The sequence below is a fragment of the Cnephaeus nilssonii genome (assembly GCF_951640355.1).
Source record: "Cnephaeus nilssonii genome assembly, chromosome: 14".
Taxonomy (NCBI): domain Eukaryota; kingdom Metazoa; phylum Chordata; class Mammalia; order Chiroptera; family Vespertilionidae; genus Cnephaeus; species Cnephaeus nilssonii.
The window spans coordinates 59,820,472-59,845,680 of NC_137085.1; the positions used below are offsets into that span (position 1 = coordinate 59,820,472).

A 25,209-nucleotide genomic window follows, 5' to 3' on the forward strand; every position below is an offset into this window, starting at 1 on the left:
TCACTGACCTTGCTTCCTCCCACTTGTGGCCAGAAAGCTCAAGATAGTAAATGCAGAGTTGAGAGATCTAGGGGTGTGGGGGAAAGTTTCGTATGAAAAAGTTATTATTCATTTGGCCATTTGCACTATTATATATTTTTCTTTTGAAATATAATCTTCTGCCTTCAACAAGAGAGGATATATTATATCATACAGTGTATGCATTAGAGAAATTAAGATGACTGCTAGAAGACAGCACTACTTAAAAGCCAAATTGTTTTTAATTGGTGTGAACTTGATGAAGACCTTAGGATAGTGGGTTGGGAGATAAGCCAGTAAGGCTATTTGATATTTGATAAGACTCTCACTTGGGAGATATAAAATAGATGTTTATTGGTTTTGCTATTAACCCTAAATGTTCAGATAGTGAAAAATACACACACGCATACATGCATACTTATTTTCATTTTTCATTTAGTTGCTGCTTTAAAATAAATGTTTCCGCTATTGCATCAAGTTCATGGGGCATCAGTAGCATGCCCTTTCTACTCTGTGGGCTTTTGGTGTATCTTCTTGGTCCTGGAAAGAGACCAAATGCAAAGTGATCCACATTATAGGCAAGGAGAGTTGAGTGTTTAGTTTGCTCATCATTTATATTCCCAGAATTCATCTGGGACTCACTTTGGAAGATAAAACATGGATCAATTTAGCTACTTGTCATTCTTACAAGCTTTATATATATGGGGGGAAATAGAAAGTAAGACCTAAAATAACTTTGGAGATTATTTTCGAGTCTCAGTGTGTTTGGCATCTTCACTAAATGTTCCGTGGCAGGAGTTAGTAAACTACAGACCACAGGCCAAATTCAGACCCTTTCACTACCCTTTCCACCTGACCCCCAGTTTTTGTAAGTATTTTATTGGGACACAGCTGAACCAATCTGTTTGCATGTTGTCTAGGGCTGCTTTCGTACTATGTTGGCAGTGTTGAGTAGTTGCAACAATAAAGACCTACAAACATGGCCACAAAATCTAAGATATTTTTTATCTGGCCCTTTACAGAAAAAGCTAGCTGATCTTGTCTTTTCACAATGGTCACTGCAGAGGGCTGTGGTAGGCGACAGCATAGTAATCCTCATTGCATAGGGAAAGCTAATAGGGTGCCGTTCTTCTTGTGAGCTTGTCATCTTTTTGTATTTGAAAACAAAATTCAGCACCACATTATTAAACAAGCATTATTCATCACATTATGTTCCAGTTGGCAGACTTACCATTTGCTTTTGGGGTTTTTCCCTGTATATGAAATTGTTTAGTATTTTGCATTAGTTTTGCATTTTCCGTTATGTCTGCACCTGGAGTGTAATATTCAGTGTCTGTGTATTTGTCATGATGCTTGTGTCAGGAGCCAGGCAGACGTATAGGAGTGTGAAAGAAGAGGGTTAAGATTATTTTGAGTTCAGATTTTGGTTTTATTTTTCTAAAGAGTCTCTATAGGTAGCGTTATTTAAAGACCAAGAGACTTTTCAATCTTTTAGGACACTGTTTTTCCCCAACTTCTCTAGGTGCCAGAAGATGAAGTCAAGAATGCAAAAACAGGAGAGGGAGGGAGGTAACATTGTGAGGAGAATTTCTTGGGAATAATTCTGGGTGGCCCTTCCTCCCTCATCCACCTTCCTGACAAGGTTGCATGTGACTTTCCATCTCTCCGAGGGGGATGGCTCCTAAAGGATAACAAATGTCAGACCCTTCCTAAAGGGACTTCCTTCCATGCCTGAGACACCACGCCAGGTCCCCCTGCTCCGTGCACAGCCCGGGCTCAGGCCCAGGCCGCATCCTTGTTGCGTTCCTTCCAGTTAGAAAACTTGGACTGTTTTACTGTGAGAATTTCAATTTCCCTAAACCAGATATGAACCATTTGCACTCCTAGAACCTTCTTATCAGTTCTTTCCTTTCCTGCCAAAGTCAAGGTTAAGGAGCCAGGTTTGCATGCCTCCTCAGCACAACTCCCTGTGAGAAAGCAGTAGGATTGTGGAAAAATAAAAAATGTTTATTCCAACGCTCTTGCTCCAGATCATTTTACTAACTTTTTGAAAATGTTAGCAGTTCCCTCTGGGCTTTTTTCCCCAGGCCCCTCTCAAGGTCATTGCAGTCATAGCGATAGTTGATTAGTGGGAGGGGGGAAAAACTTTTTAAAAAAAGTGGATATTGTTCTACATTCTAGAGAAACTCAGAGATAAATCAGGTTCTGGCTATTGTGGCTTCTCTCTCGGGGGCGGGGGGGGGGGGTACAGGACACACTTGTAGGAAAGCACAGCCTCTTTACTGTCACATGCCTGTGGACTTAAATTTGTAGCACAGATTTTTCTCTGTGATATAAAAAGAACTGTAGTCCAGACTAATTCAAAGAATGTGTGAGCAACAAGACTGCTCCATTCTTGGAAACTTACAAAATACGAAAAGAAAACAAAAAAAACTTTTTCTGCATACAAATAAATCTTGGGAAGCACATTGTGCAGAAAAGCAAAGAAAATTACAGAATATGAGATCCAGACTAAGAGAAATACTTCCTTAAATATCTCCAAGGGCTTCCTTTGTTAGAGTTTTTAGTATCAGAATTAGCCTGCTGTAAGAATAGCCAGCATCCTGCAGCAGGCACAAGTGCTGGGATTTAGAGCGAGAGAGAAGAAACCATCAATTCCCTCCCTGTTCGGAATCGCTACCCCTGTGGGTGCAAGGCAGGCAGGAAGCAGGTGGTCTGTGGCTGGAATGTCTTACAGCTGGGAGTTCATATGACACTGGAAGAGACCAATCCAGAAACAGTGGCAAGTGAGCTGATGAACTAAACGGAAGCGCCCATCAGAGGACAGAGTGGCAGGGCCCTGAGCACATCCTGAGAGGGCACTGGGCCATGGCGGCAGGTGGGACGCGGCCCCTCCCGGTGCCCGGGCTCTGCTGCCTGGGGCTTCTCACCCTGTCCTCTTGTTTGCTTGCCAACTGCAGGTTCATCCCGGAGGCCTGGTCGGCCTGCACGGTCACCTGCGGTGTGGGGACCCAGGTGCGAATAGTCAAGTGCCAGGTGCTCCTGTCTTTCTCCCAGTCCGTGGCCGACCTGCCTGTGGACGAATGTGAAGGCCCCAAGCCGGCATCCCAGCGAGCCTGTTATGCGGGACCATGCACCGGGGAGCTTCCCGAGTCCAGCCCGGGAGAGACAGATGGCCTCGTCGGTGGCCTGCAGGACTTCGATGAGCTGTATGACTGGGAGTATGAGGGCTTCACCAAGTGCTCGGAGTCCTGCGGAGGAGGTAAGAAGGGGGGATTCTGGCTCAGATCCCCACCATCTTCTTGTCCTTTATCTGTACCCTCTCTCCCTGTGTGCAACTGTGTCACGTGACTGCCTCCGGTCCAGGAATGATAAGCAGGGGGAGGCGGGGAGGGAGCCTTTCTAAACATAAAGCGAACTGAATGAAACCCAGATGTGTCTCTCCTGGGCTTGAGGAGCTCTGAGGTTGTCAGCTGGAAGTGGCCAACACCACTTATTCTTTTACTTTCCGTTGTCATCCTGATGTTTTGCACAATATCCTGGTGGATCTGACTGAGAAGCACGGTTGACACGGACCCAGCAATGCCCCCAACTTTCAGTTTTATTTATCTAGGCCCTTGCCTCCGGGCACACGGGATGAACCAGAACCCAAGACGACAAAACAGCCTGCGATTCCCAAGAATAACTTGTAGTCCCTCTGATTTACTCAGCGGATTTCCCAAAGTAATATCTGTTTCCAAAGGGAAACGGTGTATTAAGGGCAATTAACACCGCGGTTACCTGTACCTGGAGGGGAGTTTAAAGATGGAAGTCTGACCCCACCGCCATTTTACAGATGAGAAAACGAAGCTACAAAGAAGCTGACTGACTTGGGCAAGATCACACAGCTAGTGCATGACAGCTGGGACGAGGCTTGCCATTTATTTATTTCTCTGTCTAGAGTGCATCATGCCACACTTCTTTAAGCACCTAGAGAATTCCTGAAGCTTCCTCATTATGAATATGATTGAACTAGTGTTAAATGGTCCATGTATATTGACCTGGTTCCTAGGTGTATTTCAAGGTGATCAAATGGACTCAGTGATTCTTTATTTCAGGTGAAATCTGAATGGGATTGTGGTGGGAGAGGAATGCATTTAAATCAACAGCTAATTCGTCGAGGTTACAGTCTTTCTTACCATTATAGACAATACATTACATTCCTATTGCCACTGCCTGCCGTGTCTACTCCCAAGTGAGATTTTGATAGGTGAGGAAACTCTGGCTGATCTCCTGCCAAATCCCCCTCTCCGGCTATCAGGACCCCTTGTGGCATGTTAAGGTTCTGCATTCCCAGCAAAGTTTCTTAAGTGGTGTAAATATATATGTATTAAAATTATTCCCCCAAACTGCATTAGAAACCATGACATTTTGAATACTCTTTTTAAAAGGCATGTTTTGTCCTGGCCTGCATTGCTCAGTGGTTAGAGTGTCGGCCTGAGGACAGGAGGTTCGAGGGCTTCATTCCTGGTCAAGGGCATGTACCTGGGTTGCAGGTTCATTCTCTGGTCCTCTCTCTCTCTCTCTCTCTCTCTCTCTCTCTCTCTCTCTCTCTCTCTCTTCTCTCTCTCTCTCTCTCTCTCTCTCTCTCTCTCTCTCTCTCTCTCTCATTTCCTCCCCCTCCCTCCCTTTTCCTCTTCTCCTCCCCTTTCACTCTCTAAAAATCAATGGAAAAAATATCCTCACTCCTCAGGTGAAGATTGAAAAAACAAGGCACCTTTTGTCATTATTGAGAATGTAAGGATAAATGTGCCCAAATTGTTCCCATGGAGCTGAAAAGGAATGCATAGTGGAACAAGTACTAGCAAAGAATCAATTTTCTCCACAATTTTTTAATAAGCGTTTAATAGTTTTGACCTTGAGATTCTTGTTTGTTTCTAAGCCTTCCAGTTTGAAACCGTGAAATTCTTAAGTGGTTTAATGGAGAGCCCTGTTCTTTTAAAACCTAAATTTTTCCAGCTGATTCTGGAAGGGTTTCTTGGAACTCAGCTAATCTATGTTCTTATGGTGTTCTTCCCTCACACTGAGGACATCTTTCCGTCCTTAACGAGGGAGAAGTGTTAAATAAGCGGGTGATCTCTGAGCCTCGGCAGGAGCTAAGAGGTCATGTGGAAAGGCCACCGCCAATGGCTACCGTGGCTTCTTTCCAATATAAGGAGTGACTCAGAGTTCAGAAGGTGTGTGTTTATCCCCAGTTTCCGTAATCACCTGAATTGAAGGATCATTATCTCTAGTCTATAACAACTGTGCTTTGAAAAAAAAAATTACTTATGGTCTCTCAGTTATGGTTCTCAGTTACAAGTCATGCCTGGAACTTGATGAACAGATGGAAAAAATAGATGCAGTAATGGAATATATAAATAAGCGGATACCTTTATGTTTAAGAGTCTATTTTGCGGATCAACCAAGGGCATAAAATTCAAAGTGGAGAGAGTATATGGAATGTTTTTCATGTAAAATGTTTTCAGGAGATATTGAGTTAGAAATAAGATTTGGATGTTTGATGTGCCATTGATCTCTGCCTGTAGGAACTGAGCGTCTTTGGATAACATAAATTGTACATCCTTTCTGTCCAAGGCAGCAAAGTTAATGAAATGCCTTAGTTCTTAACTGTCAACAACTGTGCAGACTTACCTATAGTTATGTCCCTGTGCCAAGGTCATATATTTACGCCTAAAATGTTCGAGTTGAAAACTCCAAACTGGTGAAAATAGGCTCAGGATATATGGGCCCATATGATGCCCATATGCACTAAAAAATTATTTTGTTATATGGGACAGGTACATTTTGAAGTCAATATTTGGCAGTAACATTTTATTGTATTATCAACTTTGATCTTTCACCAAAATATAACCCACGAGGTTACATATATTTTTAATCATTCTTGCTGAAGGCAACCAAAAACATACAAGATTAACAGGTAGGGTGTTTTTTTTTTAATCAATTGTGGGCTGTAAGGCCAGTCGGGCTAATTTTATTGTTTTTGTAATCTCAAGAGAGGAAATTGGATAGACACAAAAGTAACCTTTCACCTAGCAGAGGTAGCGACCAGAAGGAACTAGTTAGTAATTTAGGCTATAGTGGGTGACTACGTTTCCCCAAGCTGTCATCAAATATCATGTAACAATTAAGCTATTCTGAGAGAGAGAGAAACAATGAAAATCCCATTTTCTGGAAGATTAAAAATGAGCCTAACCTGTTTGTGGCTGTGTCCTGTGCCCCACTATCATCTCCTTGTTCTATTTTAACCCTTTGCACTCGCTTGCTTTTTTTCTCGATTCCTTTATTCTAATGCTAACCGTGTCGAGTCACACTCGACATCCGAGTGCAAAAGGTTAATTTCCCTATGTGCGGTATTAGGTGTGGTCAAGGATTTGAACCTGAACAACTTTCTGACATTAAACTCCTAGATGGTAAAAATCAACATTGAACTCTAGCTGACGGAAAACTGGAAATTTACTTCAGCAAGAATGAGGACATCTTATACCTGCTGTTCCCTTTTCCTTATGAGTCCTCTCTCCTTTTGCTTCTGTCAAGAAAGGAAAACTCAAAATCATAAACTACTGTAGTTATACATGTGTTCTGCGTTGGTTTAGAATGTCCTTCTCAGTGCATATATTAGCCTGTTTGGAAAGAGCACAAACTGGATGAGCTAACTTCTCACTTCCTGGCCTGACTCCCCTGGGCCAAGGATACTGTGAACTTGAAGGTGAAGTCCTCACATTTCCTCCCTCCTCCAACTTCCCACACTCCCAGGTCCAAGGCAGCTCCCTCACTCCATGATCCTCCCTCCAGACATCCCATCCCCACCTCCCCTTAGCCGTAATTGCACACTATGCTTAGAATGCCCTGCCCTTTAGGCATTTCATTCCATTCGTCAGGCCACAAAAATTTATTGTGTGTTGACCACAGGGCTGGTCCCAGATACTCCTTTCTTATGACAGAGCTCTGTCCTTCCTTTCCCCCACCATCCCGAGCCCCACCTAAAAATGCCGAGGCAACTGGCCACTATCGCAATAGACCTTTAACTCATAGTGTTGCGGAGGCCCGGTACATTGTTTTAGAATATGCTAGATTAGAATCGAGTAACTCTAAAATGCTGCTTAGTCTCAGCTCTTAACCATCCCAAAGGTGATTATGATCTTGATCTATGATTATTGGTTTAATGTAAATTTGTGTTCCACATATCCAAGAAAGGAGACTACAGATGTCCTTGTGGAAACTTAACCTTTATTACATCCATTGTTTGAAATCTTAGAAGGACCTAAATTCTATAAACAAGGAGTTCACACAGTAAAAACAGGTCACATTACTCATACACCCCCCCCACACACACACACACACACATACACCTGAAATACTTTCAAATAAGGCAAATGATAACGTATTTGTAGCTGAACAAAGCCCAAATATATTTTATTTTAGAGCAACATTTAGTATCTCTTAAATAAATTGAAAACTTAATTTCTTGTTAAAAAAATATATTTTATTGATTTTTAACAGAGAGGAAGGGAGAAGGGATAGAGAGCTAGAAACATCGATGAGAGAGAAACATCGACCAGCTGCCTCCTGCACCCCCCCCCCCCCCCCGGGATGTGCCCGCAACCAATGTACATGCCCCCGACCAGAATCGAACCTGGGACCCTTCAGTCCACAGACCAACGCTCCATCACTGAGCCAAACCGGTTTCGGCTGAAAACTTAATTTCTTAATGTGTTTCTTAATATAATGTAAGCACTGCTCTGGGTTCTGTATGGAATTGTTAACCTCATCCAGCGCCTTGTCGTCATTACCTCAATAATGCCAGACTATTCCAGGGGGAAGGGTCAGTGATGATATCAACCACTTCTTGTGAAATGTGTTGCTGAATCACCATTCCATGGATTTCAAATGGCTCATCCCAGCTGGAACCAAGAGAAACACCCTGTAGTCAGCATTACAGAATATGTCCCGTACAAATCCCAAATTCTCCACTCTGAACTAGCCGTGATATATTTAAATTAAATTTTGAAGTTTATTGAAAACTCAGAAAAAAGAAAATTTACATTCATGGCCACAGGGTAAATATTGTGACTGATTTTTGTTTAATGTTTGATGTGTGAGAATTACTCAGAAGGAAAAAAAGGTGATACTGATTCTGGCTTTAAAATGTCACTTTTTGACTGATGGTCTTGTTGGGTGACCTAAGCCAGTATAACATCACCCTAGGAAGCATTAGCCTGTTGATTGGGGTGATATCTTCTTGGGGAAATATAGGGTAGATAGGAGGAGGGGAACAACAGGCCTAAGAAGTGATGGTCAGTGTCCTGGCCGGTGTGGCTCAGTTGGTTAGGTGTCATCCTATGCACCAAACTTTGCCCATTCGATTCCTGATCAGGACACATGTCCTGGTGGCAGGCTCACTCCCTGGTAGGGGGTGTGTAGGAGACAGCGGGTTGATGTTAAGCTCTCCCACTGATATTTCTTGTTCTGTCCCTCTCGCTTCATCTCTCTATAAAAAAAAATCAATAAAAATATGGGTTGTTTTTTGTTTTGTTTTTTAAGAAATGATGAGTCAGTTGAATTACATCAAGTAATAATTGCAAAGCAATGCAGAAAATAAAAATAAGAAATACAGGGGTGGACAAAACTAGGTTTGCAGTTGTAATACAAATAAATAATACAATAATTGATAAATAATAATATAAGAATAAACAGTGTTTTGTGTACTCATTACTACTATAAACTTACTTTTGCCCACCCCTGGATATGTGTATTTATATATAACACTAATTCAATGGATTGTCACATATTCTGCTGTAACTACATACAAATATTTAACTACAGATAGGTATCTTTAGATATACAGATCTTTATATACATAGCTATGTACGACTGGAAGCTTATTATCGAGAATGTTTTGTCTCGCCTGTTCTTTAAACTAAACCCTGCTGAAATGATTCCAGACAAATGTCTAGGCTATTCCTGAAGATCTCCAGCAGATAGAACAGCCTCTCAGTATTTTTAAATGTTAACGCTGTCAGCATTAAGGCTCCAGTACTGAGGCACAGCTTCGTGTTTATCAACTGTGTGACCTTAGCAAGTCTTTTGACCCTTCCACGCTTTAGTTTTCTAAGCTGTAAACTGGGGCTACAAGTAGTGCATTCCTCATGGAGTTGTTGAGAAGACTGAATGGTACATGTCGCACTCTTAGCCTCATACCTGGCTGACCATGAGCAACCATGGATTTGGACTATTATTATGACTGCGGGCACCAGAATGAAAAGTCTGGTCCGGGAAGGTAATGACCTTACCCAGTTCGATGCTTCCGTGCTCCGTGAAAGTCTCCATGACGGGTCCTGCCCACCACCTTGGACCTGCCAAGTCACCTGTGCCCATCACGGCTCAGACTCCTGTTTTACCAGCTCTGTGTCAGGGGCATGCAGGCGTCCGTGGGAACACTGTTCCCGTGGGTGTAGTCATTATGCATCTTGTTCTCTCTCTTTGTTCTAAAGAACTGCCCTGGCTCACTAAGGAAAGGAACCAGAATCAAAAAGAAACCAACAGAAACTGGAGTCCTGGATGCGAGGCCCCAGGAGAACAGCAGGTTACAGATTGCTGGACAGTAAAACATGGCTCTGGGCCTCCCTTCCAAACACAACAGTCTCCTGTTGATTAAAATGTAACGTGCGAAGGTCTTGGGGCCATTTTTTTTTTTGTCACCCTGCTCTCCGTCTGCATTAAATTATCACGTTTCCGAGTTGGCAGCTATAGGGCCTGGTGGCATTTTATTTTAAAGCATTTCAACATCCTGGTAGCAGCCTGTCCCCTCGGGGGACGCGCCCAGAGGCACGAGCCTTCGTGTACTTTCTCCCAGCTCCAGCGATGCTTGACAAGATGAGACGGGCAGTCCCGGGCTTCACACTGCTGTCTCTGACATGCGGCGAGAGTCCTACCAATCACAGAGACCTCCCACCAGCTGCCTTGTCTACACTTCATCACCCACACACGCCCACTCGGCCTGACAGTGTGATTTGTACACAGGTGTCCAGGAGGCTGTGGTGAGCTGCCTGAACAAACAGACGCGGGAGCCTGCTGAGGAGAGCCTGTGCGTGACCAGCCGCCGGCCCCCGAAGCTCCTGAAAGCCTGCAGCTTGGAGCCCTGCCCATCAAGGTAACGGGCATGTTGCCTGCCCTGCTACCCTGGAGCTGGGTGCGTCCGTCCGTGGGCAAGACCAGAACAACTTATTGTTACCCAGTGTTTTGAAAACCAATTAGCATCAGTTCAAACTGTGAGTCACATCCACTTAAGTGTAATTGAAACCAGGGCTCTGGAATTCCAGCCCAGTGGTCATGCTCAGGGCCCAGAAGGCTCCGTGCACTGAAGTGGTCCCGTGGCATGACGGGTATGTGCACGTGCCACATGGCAGCTTTCCCCTGGAGGGGATATGAAATGACCACAGACTCCGTGGTCTCCGCCACCTTGTAGCCTATGTCCCAAGGCCTCACACCACAGCGGTGGGTTGGCTCATGGAGCATCTGGGTGGTATAATGGACCCACGGTAAATCTCATGCACACAGCATGTAGATTCATTATAGCATGCTCTGGGGTGTACGTGTGTCATTTCACATGCATAAAATCAATTAGAGCATTTTATTGTTCAGCCCTGCCTGGGTCTCATTATTACCCAAACTTGAGTCTTAGTCAGTCAATCCAATCACTGCCTCCGTCCACACAGTGTGATGGTGTCTTGAGAGACTTGCCTCCTGACACTTCTTTGGAGCAAATCTCTGTAGGAGCTAACGCATCTCATCTATGATTCTGGTTTCAAAGGGACATGTTTACGGAACCAAAGCCAGACTTTCAAGTCGGCTGATGGAATGAAGAATGTTGCCAGATAAAGCCATATCCTAGGCATGCAGGGGAATGCTGTTTCTGAATGGTATCTCTTCTCTTTCTGCACAGTATCCTGTAGGAAGCCACGTGTTGCCTTCAGGAATTAACAATAATTTGCTACTCAAGTTGATGCTGCTTGTCTTGGGATGTAGAGGGTACAGATCACAGGCCTTCTCAGATCAGATCAGGGCAATCTCACAGTGACACTTCTGCTGGTCACAGAATTGTCCCATGTATTGATCTGAATGGTGAGCCTGGCTTCCCCTTTCAAAGGCAGAAGGGAGGAGGGCCACGAGGGCCATATTCCCCAAAGGAACCAGAAGATCAGTGGGAGAGTGGCAGCCAGTGAAACAAAGCCAAGGGCTGGCCCCACTAGAGCTAGATCCAGTGCATGGAATGCTGGAAACCTCTTTTCTATTTCTGCCCGACCTAAATTTACATCTCCGTCCTAACCTCGCTGCTCTCCAGTTGGGTGAATCTAAGACCTAATTGCATGGGCAGGGGATACACACCCTTTCTACTTGCCAGTATTCCCCCCATGTAGGAAGAAGCTGAGTGGTTTCAGCATGGACAGCCAACTAGGGCCTTGGCTAGGAGGCCCAGAGGCCTGGCTTCCCATCCTAGCGCTGTCACTACTAGCTGCGCAGCACTGGGCAAGGCGCCTGCCCTTTCTGTATCCACATCTGCCAAGTGATCAGAGGCACCAGCTCCTGCTCAGATATCCCCTGACTCCTCATTCTTCTGGTTCTTCTGTAGAGTGAAGACTACTGCTGCTCCTTTATTGTGCTGATCATTGCTGTCACTTCTGTCTGCTTATTTGCTCTCACTTTAAAAACAAGCAGAAATGTCTCCCTAACCACATCCCAGTGTTGTAATGACATCCACATGCTGTGATGAGCTGAGGCAATGTCGAGAAGGCAGTACCTGGAACTAGCTGGAAGTCTGGGATCTGCAGCCACTAAACCCGCCCCTCCCTGGGGCAGCAGAGGGAATAGGACAAAGATGTTACTTTTCATCCTCCGAGTATTAACGATGGTTAAAGTAGATGAGCTTAATTTACATTGACTTCAACAAGGACTTAGGTTCTGCTTAACTTTATTTCATTTGCTCCAGAGACACTCGGGACCTTGTTTTTCTACTAGTCAGTGGTCAGACTGACAGGCCAGACCTCTCTTGTTGGGCATAGCCAGGGATTTCATGGGCCAATCATACACAGTTGAGCATCTGTAGTTTGATGCTTATTCAAACAACAATGTGGACACATGTACAGTGGGCTGGTATGACTCTCTCTCTTCATCCCATCAAAGAGCCAAAGCAGATTTTCATCTTAAAAATGAGAAATGTATGGAGGTAACTCATATGGAATATTTCACTGTGACATCAAGGGGGGAAATCTCTCTCTAAAGGTCGGTGTAAAATGTATGTGAAAGAGGAGGTATGTTTGGCAGGGGCGTAATCGTGTGGTGGTGCTTTCTCAAGCTCTTTCTGTTCAGTGGGAGTAATTTAAATCTTTAAATCACAGAAATTCTTATCGTGCGTAGATCAGTGTTTCGTGCACATTTTAAGGTGTCCTCTGCTGGGCCCCAAGTGTCTGTACATTGTCTTTTGGGCTCTTGGTCTGTGTTACTGCCCATGCATTCAAAAGGCCATAGCATTTTCCCTGGGATGGACAGAAATGACGTTTCAAGTCTGGGCCAATGTCTCTAAGAGGAGGCCGCTGGTTTAGTAGCTTTCCTAGGGAATTGTTAGCTCTACTGAACACCAGTTAGGAAGCCGCTTTTGCTCTTGTGTGTGCTCAGAGTTATCAGATCTCAGGGTGCGTACCAAGGCCCCAGGGCGTGTCCTATCTGGGCAGTCTTCCTACGATTACACCTGCCTTCCCCTGACTTCCTCTGTGTGAATGGCAGAGCTGGTAGCAGAAGCACATGTCCAACTTTCACCAGGTCCGGGCAGATACGTTCTCACACCCAGCTGTTCGCAGCAGGAAGGCTGTATTCTCAAACGAGAGATACTGTCCTGCTGTTCCCACTTGTATGTGTATATGTGCATGCGCACGAACTGCCTGCATTTTGGGGGGCACTTTAAAAAATAGTAGTTGTCTATTGAAGAGAACTATATTTTGAAGTCCTTGCTGTCAGCTTTATGTCTTACTATTCCTCTCTCTGCAACAAATGCCTAGCATAATGTCTGACACATAGCAGGGGCTTATTAAGTGTTTACTGAATAAATGTGTATAAAGGACTAGGAGCAAATTTATAAGTAGTAGGGTTTATACCCTATTATTAATGCTAGCTGGGAAGACCCCAGTGCTGCCTACTCTCAATCCCCCTATCCTTTCCCTCCCACGTACCAGATGGTACTGAATTGCCATTCTTTAGAGTCCCTTCCGTAAGTTGAAGGCTTTAAATGCCAATTTAAAATATAAATAGCCTTAGAATAAGTAATCCTGTATGTTAGCAATCACATATGGCAAAGTATCCTCAAAATAAGAATAGGGCCCTAACAGGTTTGGCTCAGTGGATAGAGCGTCGGCCTGCGAACTGAAGGGTCCCGGGTTCAATTCCAGTCAAGGGCATGTACCTTGGTTGCGGGCACATCCCCAGTAGGGGGTGTGCAGGAGGCAACTGATCGATGTTTCTCTCTCATCAATGTTTCCAACTCTCTATCCCTCTCCCTTCCTCTCTGTAAAAAATCAATAAAATATATATTTTTTAAAAAAAATAAGACTAGGAAGAAAAGCTTTGATACAGTGGATGTGGACGTGGTTGTTGAATGAGTTGTTTGCATTGTCCAGAAAGTAATTTGCTCGTCGGGAGAGAGAGAAGGTAGTATGTATCATGAGAACAGGTGTTAATCCCTTAACAATCTTGCCTAAAATTGTCCAGGAGAAATATTATTTTTGTTTGTGAGCTGACAGTGAGAATTTTACATCAAAGTTGATAGCAAAAAAAGTTATTATTACAAGGCAGAAAAATCACTATAGGTTCCTTCACCGTCATCTGAGTAATTTGTGTCCGAAAGCCCCACCACCCTGCCAACCCTCACTGGTGGCTTAGACCAGCTTATGGCAGAAATATCCAAAAAGGAGCTAAGATCAGTCATTAGGAAAGAGGTCAGCCTCCTGCTCCCAATGAGAAAGCTTTCCGAGTACTATAGAACCTGTACAAGTAATACATGAATATTCTCATTCTTTAAAAGTCCAGCACAGCAGAAGCGATCCAGAAAGGCATACGCTCCTCTTTCTCCATCCTGCTCTCCAGTTCCACTCCGTTCTTCTCCCCAGAGATAACCACTGCTAATGGTTTGATGCCTGCCTTTCCAGACCTTGTTCTATGAATTTATATGCATATATGAACACATACAAATACATAAGGTTTTCTCCCCTTTGTAAATGGGATCATATTTATATGTTGTTCGGCAACTTGTTTCTCCACTTAATTAATGTGCACTAAGAATGGCTCCTATCCCTGAGACCACCAAAATGAAAACCAGCGGATAGATTGACCCTATGCTCCAATTCTGCTGCGTCACGGTTAGCTGTGTGACCTTCAAGAGGTCACACATCTTTTTGGATCCTCAGATTCTTCATCTCTAAAAGAGGATTGCAGTAAGCACTCAGAAAAAAAAAATGAAAAAATACTTTTCTTCTCCTTCCCTTTTATTCCTGGTGAGAAATACTTTATTTTTTAATAAAACAATGTTTTGTATTCAGGACTTAACTCAAATTTGGTAATTTTTTTCTCTCTTATTCGAGAAAAAGGCCTCACTGGCCATCTCCCTGGGTTATACTAGCAATGACATGAGCAGCCCAAGGAAAGCCAGAAACCACTACCTTAAAGAAAAAAAAAGGGGGGGGGGGGGTATGACTGTTATTAATTATAAGCATTTGATAGCTTGGGCAGTGTGTGTTGAAAAGATTTGGTAAACGTACCTGGAGGAGGGGCAAGAAGTAAGCAATGAAAGCCAGATGGCTGAAAATGAAGGAAATTCCAGGCAATTTCTGCAGCTTTGTTCTAACATACTTTTTAAACTAAACTTTTATTTCTCTGCAACAGAGAACAGCTGAGTGGTACAGAACAGATAAACAGTAAAACAGGGGGCGGGGGGGGCTCATAATTCCAGGAACATTACTTGGTTTCTGCCCCCCACCCCAACTCCTTTTCTCGGACCTAGGGTGGTTCCTAGAACCAGCAAGAACTACAAAAGAAGTTTGAGAATCCCTATTTGAGATGCGAGAGTTAAGAAAAACATCTCAAAGGTCACGGAGTCTCCTCTTTGAAAGCACACTGCAGAATGCCAATTTTATTGTACACTAACAAAAGCCATGCGCACCAGCACCAAATGATTTCCAATTTCTGATTCTCTTTTATATTGGCCTACAATGGCCCGAGCAGAAAGTGTTGCCTTTTTACACAGCCACGCTTTAATTTATTTGTTGGAGCTTTCAAAGCTTTGCAGCCACCTTCCCCTTTGACAACTTACTTTAAGGTTTCTGTTTCAACATGCTCTCTAAATATTGGTCTATCTTCTGCTATGTTCCCAAAGTTTCCATATGCTGCCTCTTGGCTCTGTCCATACTAACTTTTAAGTGCTTAAAGCAAAAGCACACCAAAGCTCACTGGCGTTCACAGAAATTAAGTCCAGATCTGGAGGCCATAATCAGGCGCCTTCGGAGAACTAATGCTATTACTATTGTCAGTCTCCTTGGTAAACCCAGATGCGTAATTACTCTGCCTCTCTTTTCTTCCACTGATGGACAAGTTACAACAGAGGAACCCGCCAAGACCTGTTTCTTCACGATGGGACCTGATTGGCCCAGTGGCAGGCTCTGATATTGCTCTGCCCAGGAATGTGTTGGCCCAGTGATCAGAATTGTCCCCAGCAGCATTTTGACATCAACAAGAGTAACTGTCACATGCATACTTGCCTTGGGGCTGAAATGTTCATGTCTCCTAAAGACAGCGCTTCCCCTGGTTACACATCACCTGTTCTATCAACCTCAAAACTCTGGGAAATGAGCTTTGATCATATTCGAAATCACTTCGCATGCATAGATTCAGTTGTTGCATGAATCTGGGGTAAAAATCAAAGGACTGGGTCTACCTTCCCATTATGTCACCTGTTCTATAAAGGTAGAAACATCAGCTTTAGGCAAATCCATTCAATTAAGTCCTGAGAGGGAAGCTTTCCTGGTGTTTAACAACTATGTCACTGGACAGCCCCTTAGACCACATATTTCTGCCTGAACTCTGGGAAAGTCCTTATATAGACCATTGACTAAAGTTAACCATATGCACACACACAAAACAAAATGGGAGAAAGTGTTTTATATCCCAATTCAGTAAAAAGTAAAAATGCACTGGGCATTTTCATGTACACAGTCTGCTTGCATTTGGTCCTCGGAGATGGCTAGAATACAAAACCCTGTTCTAAAGGAGTTATTATTTAATGGAGAAGGACGATTTCAAAACAGTAGCTACTGTGAATGAGGCAAGCACAGGCTCTGTGGTAGCGTGAGGCCGAGAGAAGGCTTCTTGGAGGAGGCAAGCCTGTACTGAATGATAAGGCATGAGTAGGAGTCACCCAGGTAAAGAAGAGAGCAGACAGATGTTGCAGGAGAAAGGAAAAGCATGAACGCAAAGGAAAGGACAAGAAATGGAAGGTAGGCTTAGAGGGTGGGTGGGGGCCAGATCAGGATAGCCCAATGTGCTAAATGAAGTTGTGGAGTTTATGTCCTGTAGTCAATGGGGAATCGTTGAAGGGGACTAAACAGGGGAGGGGACAAAGTATATTTGCTTGGAGAATGTTGCCTCTGGCTGCTCATCCAATAGAGCTAAAGTGGTAATGGTGACTAACATTTTTATATTACAGGCATCTACACTTTTTTTCACGTAAAGTCACAAATAAATAGTGTGCTCTGTGGGGTGTACACGATTATATTTTCATTGAAATGAATAATGACTCTTGCCCTAGGTATGTTAGCACTTCGTAAGCTCCCACGATCAACCCAGTGAGATGTGGACTTATTGTCCTGGCAGGAGAATAGAGCCCCACATATGGTACCATAAAGGAGTCATGAGAGGTGCAGCTGGGTGATCCCTGAGGCCTTTCTAGCTCTAACATTCTGTGATTCTTTGAAGGTAATAATTATCCAGAGTTAAAGCTTTTCAAGAAAGGGAGAAAAAGTAAATTCTATGAGAAAACTACTGAGTCAGATTTAAGTCCTAAAGACAAAGCACGTCTATTAGTCACAAAACAGGAACTGGCTTTAACCATAAATCAAGGAACCATGAGAAGTCTACAGGGAACTAGACTTACATTTCCATAAGAAAAATTTAGGTGAGAGTATTCGGGCATTAAGAATGGGAAAACACTGAAATGATGAACATATTTATATATAATACCTTACTAGTATTTGTCCATGTGTAAGAGGATATAAAATGGTCTGCATCCCTCAATTTAGACTTTTATAGTGCCCTTTAATATGACTAGAATTTCTCTTCATTCAACCTCCATTGAACAAATACTTATTGAATGCCTGCTTTGTGCCAGGCATTGTGCTGGGGATTCAGTGATGAAAAACCTTCTTTGTTCCCTGAATTAAGGTTTGGGGAATGCCATTACATTTTTTAAAAAATATATATTTTATTGATTTTTTACAGAGTGGAAGGGAGAGGGATAAAGAGTTAGAAACATCGATGAGAGAGAAACATCGATCAGCTGCCTCCTGCACACCCCCTACTGGGGATGTGCCCGCAACCAAGGTACATGCCCTTGACCGAAATCGAACCTGGGACCCTTCAGTCCCCAGGCCGAAGCTCTATCCACTGAGCCAAACCGGTTAGGGCCCATTACATTTTTTTTTAATCTTAAATACTGCTGTCCTAAAGATAGTTATTAAACCAAACAACCCACTGTGTTCCTCACTGCTCCAAGGACTGACATATCTGCAACCACTCAGGTAAGCACCATGGGAATGGAAACACACCGCCTGATAGCTCTGCTGTGGATCTAGTGAGGAAACACTGGAGTTTTACAGTTCAAAAATCTTCCAGCTTACAAATCAATCAATAGAAGTGGAGTAGAGACTCCCCAAATAAATCTATTATTTTATTTTACTTTCCCTATAATCCAATGTTTTTCAAAAGTCCTAATGTAATGAGTTAAGGGCAAGCAATGATTTGGCCAAAGCTTTGAGATGAAAATTATTGCTGCCTAAGTGTACTCAGTGACTCCTTTGGAGATTTTGAAAGCCCTCATGTGCAATTTGAGATGAAGAGCTTTTCTCTGACTATAGTGTCAGGAATCCGCTGTGTTACTATGTTCCTTAAGCTTGGAAAACAAAGAAGTAGGAAAAAGACTTGAGAAAGAGCTGGAGAAAAAGAGATATGGAAGCAACATGAAAATGAGGGAGTGAAAGGAAATGCTCTACAGTTCATCCTTCCGGAGACAGTATTCCTGTCCTGACACCAGCCCAAGGTCGGGCAGCTCTTAGGTCATCTGCCACGGCAACAGAAAGCTCTGTCACAGAGCAGAGCCGGCCAACCACTGCCTTTCCTGTGGTGAATCAGTGTTGTCCCTGTCTTTAAGGTTGTTTTGTCTTCATCATTCTGTCTAATTATCTTTCTCAGAGCTACAGGACATTTTGGTGTTTGTGTTAGTGACACAGTGAAGCCTAGCATGATTGCTATTCAATGAGCACAGCTCCCAGACCCACCAGGTGCTCTTGGCTTTCTCGTGGAGCTGTGATGTCACTTGGGGAGGGACTATCCTTAAGGCCCAGACAGACATGGGCACAGGCCAGAGTCCGTGTGCCAGAGCAGCTGCAGGTGGTGCACTCGGTAACTTCCTGCTGTTGGCTCTGGTTCCTGAGTGGACAGACATAACTGCCTTTCCCACTGGCCAGAGGTAGCTACACATGGGACTCAAGCAGCCAAACAGGACCCTCTGCCCAGGGAGCATAGGACTTGATACTTATTCCACTATCAGCAGGGGTGTTAGGTGCTGAAGCCTCGGTTTACTTTGATGGTGTGCATGCCTCTGGGAGAGGTAGGTCATTATCATCTTAGCATGATTTTTTTAAATCAAACACCATATTTTCCCTAACAGGAATCTTGGCGACACTTGGAAATGGGGCAACTTTAGGAGAAGAGCCTAAAGGGGACTTGGCAATGACAAACCTAAATATTCCCTACCAGGTATAGGGACACTGCCTGGAATAAGGGAAGAATTATGGGCTTTGAAGTCACAATTAGGCTGTCTGCGTTAGCCTCTTTAGGACTCAGTTGTCCTCAGCTGTAGAGCAAAGATAATTGTTCCAACCACAGAAAGGGTTTGTAAGGGTGATCATATATAGGGTGGGGCAAAAGTAGGTTGACAGCTGTGAGTACATGAAACACAAAGTTTATTCTTGTATTGTTATTACTAGTGGCCCAGTGCACAGATTCGTGTACATTGAAAGGGAATTAATTAGAAGAAATATTTTAATATCGCTATTCACCCTCTCTATATAATAGAAGTGTCAAACCAAATTCATGATCGACGATGACAGATGGAAACACACGTGTGCGATTGGCGCCAAGAGCTTTATATGTATCGTGCATGCGTGAGTCAACTTAGCTTTTTATAGATATAGAATAAACTTGCTTAATTAGACCTGCTTTCTGATTTAGCTAAACTTTTTCCAGCCCAGTGAAGCACCCCAACTTCTCTTTCAGGTAATTGTCAGCAACACAGCAGTAAATATCAGCATGAAGCAGAGTATTATTGTAGATCACGCAGAGAGAACGAAGGGTAAAATATTTAACTGCAGCAGTGTTTGACTATATTCTGTGCAGTGAGAAAACCTGAAATCATTTTCAAGGCTCACCATTTCTTACTTCTTTTCAATCGGGTCAAGTTTCTAAACTTTCTAAATCTCTGTTTTCTGGCCAATGAAAAGAAAATAGGATTCCACCAAGTCTCCTATCTACCTACTCCAGGACTTCTGTGAGCATCAAATGAGATGAGGCATGGGAAAATGCTTCACAGACATTTGGTTACAGTGTGAAATGTTTCCACCTGGCTATATAGCAAGTTGGGTTCCTGGGCTGAAGAAACTACAAGGAGGCTAGTGGTCACTAGGGAGAGGAAGCCGGGCATTGCTATGTGACATCATTACCTGGACGACACTTAGCATATTAGCCTTTTATATATATAGATTGTATTATTTTCCATACAAACAACTGTAAACCTACTTTCACCCCATCCTGTATGTAAAGCACTCAACCATTTTCTACCTCATATAGTAACTACTCAAGAAACTAGGAATCTGCCATCCCTCTTAGTTCCCTCTGCAGGAAACCACATGATATAAGAAAACCTTCATATTTATTTCATAGTCATTGCAATTTATTCCTGTCTTTTTATAACGAGCTAGTGTGGGAGCAGAACGAAGGGGAGGCTGTGGATAGAACCTAGCTTCAAGCCAGCTTTCTGTCCAGCTGGCCAGATCCCTTAGGCAGATCTAGAACAGGAAGCAGAGCTTCCTGTCTCATGGATCCACCAAGTCTGCAAAAGGCAGCAGTTGTTGGGATATTCTGTTTGACTTTAGCACCTAATCTAATAAGGTATGTTGTTTTAAGAACAGTAACAAGATGATGAAGTGGGATCAGGGGAGACAGAGTCCAAATATTCCTAAAAAGTTAATATCCTGTGTGACATGACTGACGGAAGTAAGGCCTGTGGGCAGGGGAGGTGTGAGTCGTGGAAGTGAGCAGCTGTGTCATGATGGTCAGAAAAGCCTATGATAAGTCAGGAAGAAATCAGAAAGCACATAAACAATGTTATTCCTAGCCAGTTGTCTCCTCAAATACTTGTGGGAGAGAGAAGGAAAGGGAAGAAGGAAGGAAATAAAGAAGAGAGTACAGGAAAGAAGTAAAATCCAACCCAGGATGTAGATAAGGCATGGGCATCCTGTGCCCACATTCTTGTTAACCCTCAGAGGCCATCTTTGAGCAAGGTAGGGTTTCCCTAATAGCTTCCATTTGTTGGGAGCTTACAACATGCCGGTCACTGTGCTCATCACTTTACAGGCACTGTTTTGTTTAATCTTCCCCGCAGTTCTGTGAGGATTTACTATTCCTATCCTAACTTTATAGCTGAGGAAACTGAGTCTTTAAGGGGATCATGTCATTAGACAGTGGCAGGTTCAGATTTGGAACAAGGTGTGTTTAATTCCAAAGTTGTTACTAAAGAGTTTGTGTTTCAGTCTTGGCCTCTGTTAATGGTGTTCATACATCCACCCTCCCTTCCAACGTTCCTCCCTCTCTTCCTCCCCCATCCTATTCCAGGCACTAAACTCCAGGCGTGGGAACTACCACAGTGAAAATAACAGTCCTCCTAGCTCCGTAGTAGTTTATAACCTGGTGAAAATCACCAATAGGTTAACAGGCTTCTTTTCTATCTCCAGCAGATAAGCTCTATCTCTTAATCTCAGTTGCCAAGGGCAGAACTAGACTCTTGGCAAAAGCTAGTGCGTAAGGGATGGTGAAAAAAATCACTCAAGTACACACAAAGCCAAACACATAGGAAATGAACCATGCTAAAAGAGAAACCAAGTAGACCTAAGTGAATGTCTTAAAACCCAATACTGAGTCATTAGGCAAAGCACTCAGTTCCTAAAAAGACATTTTTATAAAGAAATACTAAGTCATCCAGGGAGATGCAGCCTGGGCTTACAAGTCTGGAAGGCATTGGTGGCTGTCTTGAAGCTTTGCGTCTTTGCTCTGCCACTACTAGCAACCACTGGCTTAGTTTTTGCTTAGCAGATGGCCTGTTCATGTTGTAAGTTATAAACACCATTTCTCCCTTACACACACACACACACACACACACACACACACACACACACACACACACACACTTCCCATTCCCCAGTTGCCCCAGTGCAGCCCTGGGTCCCTGCTTCCTTTACTGTGCCACTCTCTTCTCTAACTCTTTTTAGTACCTCTCTCCTCTCCCTCCCCCCAGACTTAATTTGAATTACCTTGCCGTCTGACCACCCAAATTCCCAGATGACCCTTTTCTGTCACTTGTGCAGGACCCAAATCCTTTCAACCCTTTTTCTCCCACCTGCCCCCCCCCCATATATTCAGTTCAACTCAACTAAGAATTAGAAAAATAAAACTACCTAAGCAAATTCACACTAAGGTGTAAATGACTGATCCCCAGTCCTTCATTCCAGTCTTAAGAGCATGGGCTGGGAATCATACAAGCCTGGGATAAAACCCAGTTCATCCAACTTACTTGCTTGTTGGTCTTAGATAGACTAAAAAGCTGTGCCTGGGTTGAAGGATTTGGGTGATTTATGTACATTTAGGGAACTTTGGCTCTCACTGTTTTTCCTGAAAGAAGGAGAGACAAGCTCTGTTACAGAGGAAAAGGGCTGCCCAGTCAAAGCCAAGAATACCTAGTCCCTAATTATCTCCTTTTATAAGCTCTAGCTCCTGGCAGGTCAGAGGGATGGGGGCATTTTCTACTGGTTACAGGAAAATCCAGCTCAGTTCAAGAAACACTTATTAAAGTCTTGCTGTGTTTTAGACTCTGAAGAAACGAACAAATCTAGTACACAAACAGATCATCACAGTGCACAGTCCAAATGATCACAGTAGTAAGCCGAAACCGGTTTGGCTCAGTGGATAGAGCGTCGGTCTGCAGACTGAAAGGTCCCAGGTTCGATTCCGGTCAAGGGCATGTACATTGGTTGCGGGCACATCCCCGGTAGGGGGTGTGCAGAAGGCAGCTGGTCGATGTTTCTCTTTCATCGATGTTTCTAGCTCTCTGTCCCTCTCCCTTCCTCTCTGTAAAAAATCAATAAAATATATTTTAAAACAAAAAAACAAATGATCACAGTAGGTATGAATGACTCTCTTCTGGGAACACTGAGATGAGCCACCTAATCCAGATGAGAGGTGACCCAGAGAAGCTGAGTCTCTTGTTCTTATAGAGGTCAAAGTACTCTTCTCTAAAATTCCAACCAAACATGTTATTGGTATACTACTTACATATTCCTCCGAAGGTCTCAATCCAGGCATTGCAAAGCCCTTGGGACAAGTTTGTGTCCTGCCTTTTGTTCCTTTCCAATCTGATGAGCCTGAAAATGCTTGATTCCTTTGTATTATAAGAGTATCTCTGCTTGCTCTCAATTAATTACCAAGGAGCTGATACATTTGCATCCCATAAGCATGTCATCCAATAACAATTATGACAACTATTTTAAATGGGTCAGATTCATTAACTGCCAGATTTATTGAATCTCTGTCCCTTCGGGTTACACTAGAACTTGAAGTCTGAGCATTTATCTGTAACTTCCATGCCCTCTTCAAGGCTTAGGAGATTAAAAGAGAGGGGCCTAGAATATAGGCATTGTGTTGTGCTGCATCTTCAGGCAATGATGGAGAACTACAGAAAACAGAACTACTTGGCTCATACATTCCCCAAATCTGCCATTTCCCTCAGCTGTAAACTTAAGGTCAACAGCTCTTAGATCAGTTTCGAATAGGTCTCTGTGAAACTTGGTGTTTTGTAAATATAAGATATTGAATTATTACTTTCTCTTTATTTCTTCTTTTAAGCTCCTGCTTCATCTCTTGCCACATGGAATACTTCAGAGGGTTGGTTTTCAGAGCCCCACTATCTAATCAGTCTTCTAAATACTTGATTACTGTGCAGATGTCATTGGAAGATTTGCTTAACACAAAGAGACATCAACATTGCAGAGAAATCTGAGCTTGCGCACTGACACTCAAGTTGTTTTGAAGTTTAGGGAGTAAACAAAATGGAAATTTATACTCTGGCCTTGTTAAAAGGCCCACATGTCAAATCTGGGTTTCTCCTTTCTTAGAGATAAAGGGTTTGTGGGAGGACTGTGGATCATTGCTGAGTATGTCCAGGGTGCTCTTTGAGAAATTGAATTAAAGTTCTTAATGATAGAAAATAAAGCTTATACATCACAGATGCATTTACTGGGGAAATTTTCTGGAATAAATGTATATATGTCTGTGGGTGGTCTATTGCCCAACCCCCCCCCCCCCCCACACACACACACACACACACCACCCATCTATGATACTTTTCCTGCCCCAGCTCCTTTTCCACAATAGCAAGCCAGAGAAATCAAAAAGTGTGATGCCCGGAGCTTATACAATTTTGAGCTTCTCAAGCTCTGGAAAATCACAGAAGGAAACTGTTATAAGCAAGGTATTTATTGATGTAAAATCCACCACAACTAGACAGATACCATTTATCAATGCTCTTTTTGTGAGGAAAATGATGCCAGAATTATGATGTGGGAGAGGCTAATATGGAGCCAGATCTTCCTCCCAAGGTGCACCCCACTGTCAAGCTCGATTTTGTGGCTTTTTTTTTTTTTTTTTTTTTTTTTTTTTGGCGCTAATGGTAGGCTGTTGGTTTGCATCTGTGGGGAGATAGTAAGAAGACTGTTGTGGACCAGAAGCGCTTCCATTTCTCTCCTCTTTATTCCATGTTACCTGTGAGGCACTTCCGCCGTCCTTCTGAAGGCACATCCCAGGCACACCTAGAAACACCTTGAGTGAAAATGGGCATGTCATGTGCTTTATCTTTCATTTAATGGAGGCTGACGATATAACTGACCCATGGTGGAGTGAAGTGAAACCACATGTGGGCTGGATTGACCTTCCCTTGATCTAGCAAAGAAAAGTGCTGTTTCCCAGCTCACCCCTGCATACTTAAGTCCTCCAGGAGTGTAGTCCTGCAGAACAAGGTTGGCAGGAAGTAGACTACTTCTCATCACACATGGTCTTGCTGCAGCTGTGCATCTATCTGGGTCTAGAAAGTGGGCCCATTGATTGTATTCCTTTTCTCTTGACATTTAGAATGGTAGCTGTGTTAAAGTCTTAGATACTCCGTTATATCTTTCTGCATCTTTTCATCCTCCAATTTATAAAATTTCCTTCCCGTTGTGTCTCTGAGCACAGGTGATCTCTAAATGTAAGCCTATCCCAACACTGATGCCAGTTCCATAACTGTTTGTTTGTTACTTATCACATTTGGGATCCCCGAGCCCTTCTCTGTAGACAGACTAGCATCTGAAAAAGATGGGTTTTCTGAACATCAAATGTACCTATTTGTTCAAGGGAACTCTCTCTACTTGTAAAGCCAATAAAAAGGTGAAGCACGGGGTGGTTTCCACTCCAAATCCCCATGCTTGTGCCCATTGAAAGATAATGCTGATAGATCAAGAGACTTCACAGTCC

The 25,209-nt window shown here is 43.3% G+C and overlaps 1 protein-coding gene across 4 annotated transcripts in view; it reads left to right on the top strand.

The window, feature by feature from the left end:
• ADAMTSL1 (ADAMTS like 1) overlaps positions 1-25,209 on the top strand; it is an 879,784-nt gene that overhangs the window by 687,814 nt on the left and 166,761 nt on the right. For all 4 annotated transcript variants that reach the window (XM_079789992.1, XM_079789993.1, XM_079789994.1 and 1 more), the window contains 2 exons: positions 2,979-3,280; positions 10,081-10,210. In XM_079789992.1, coding sequence (XP_079646118.1) covers positions 2,979-3,280; positions 10,081-10,210 — 432 coding nt within the window. The remainder of the gene's footprint in view (positions 1-2,978; positions 3,281-10,080; positions 10,211-25,209) is intronic.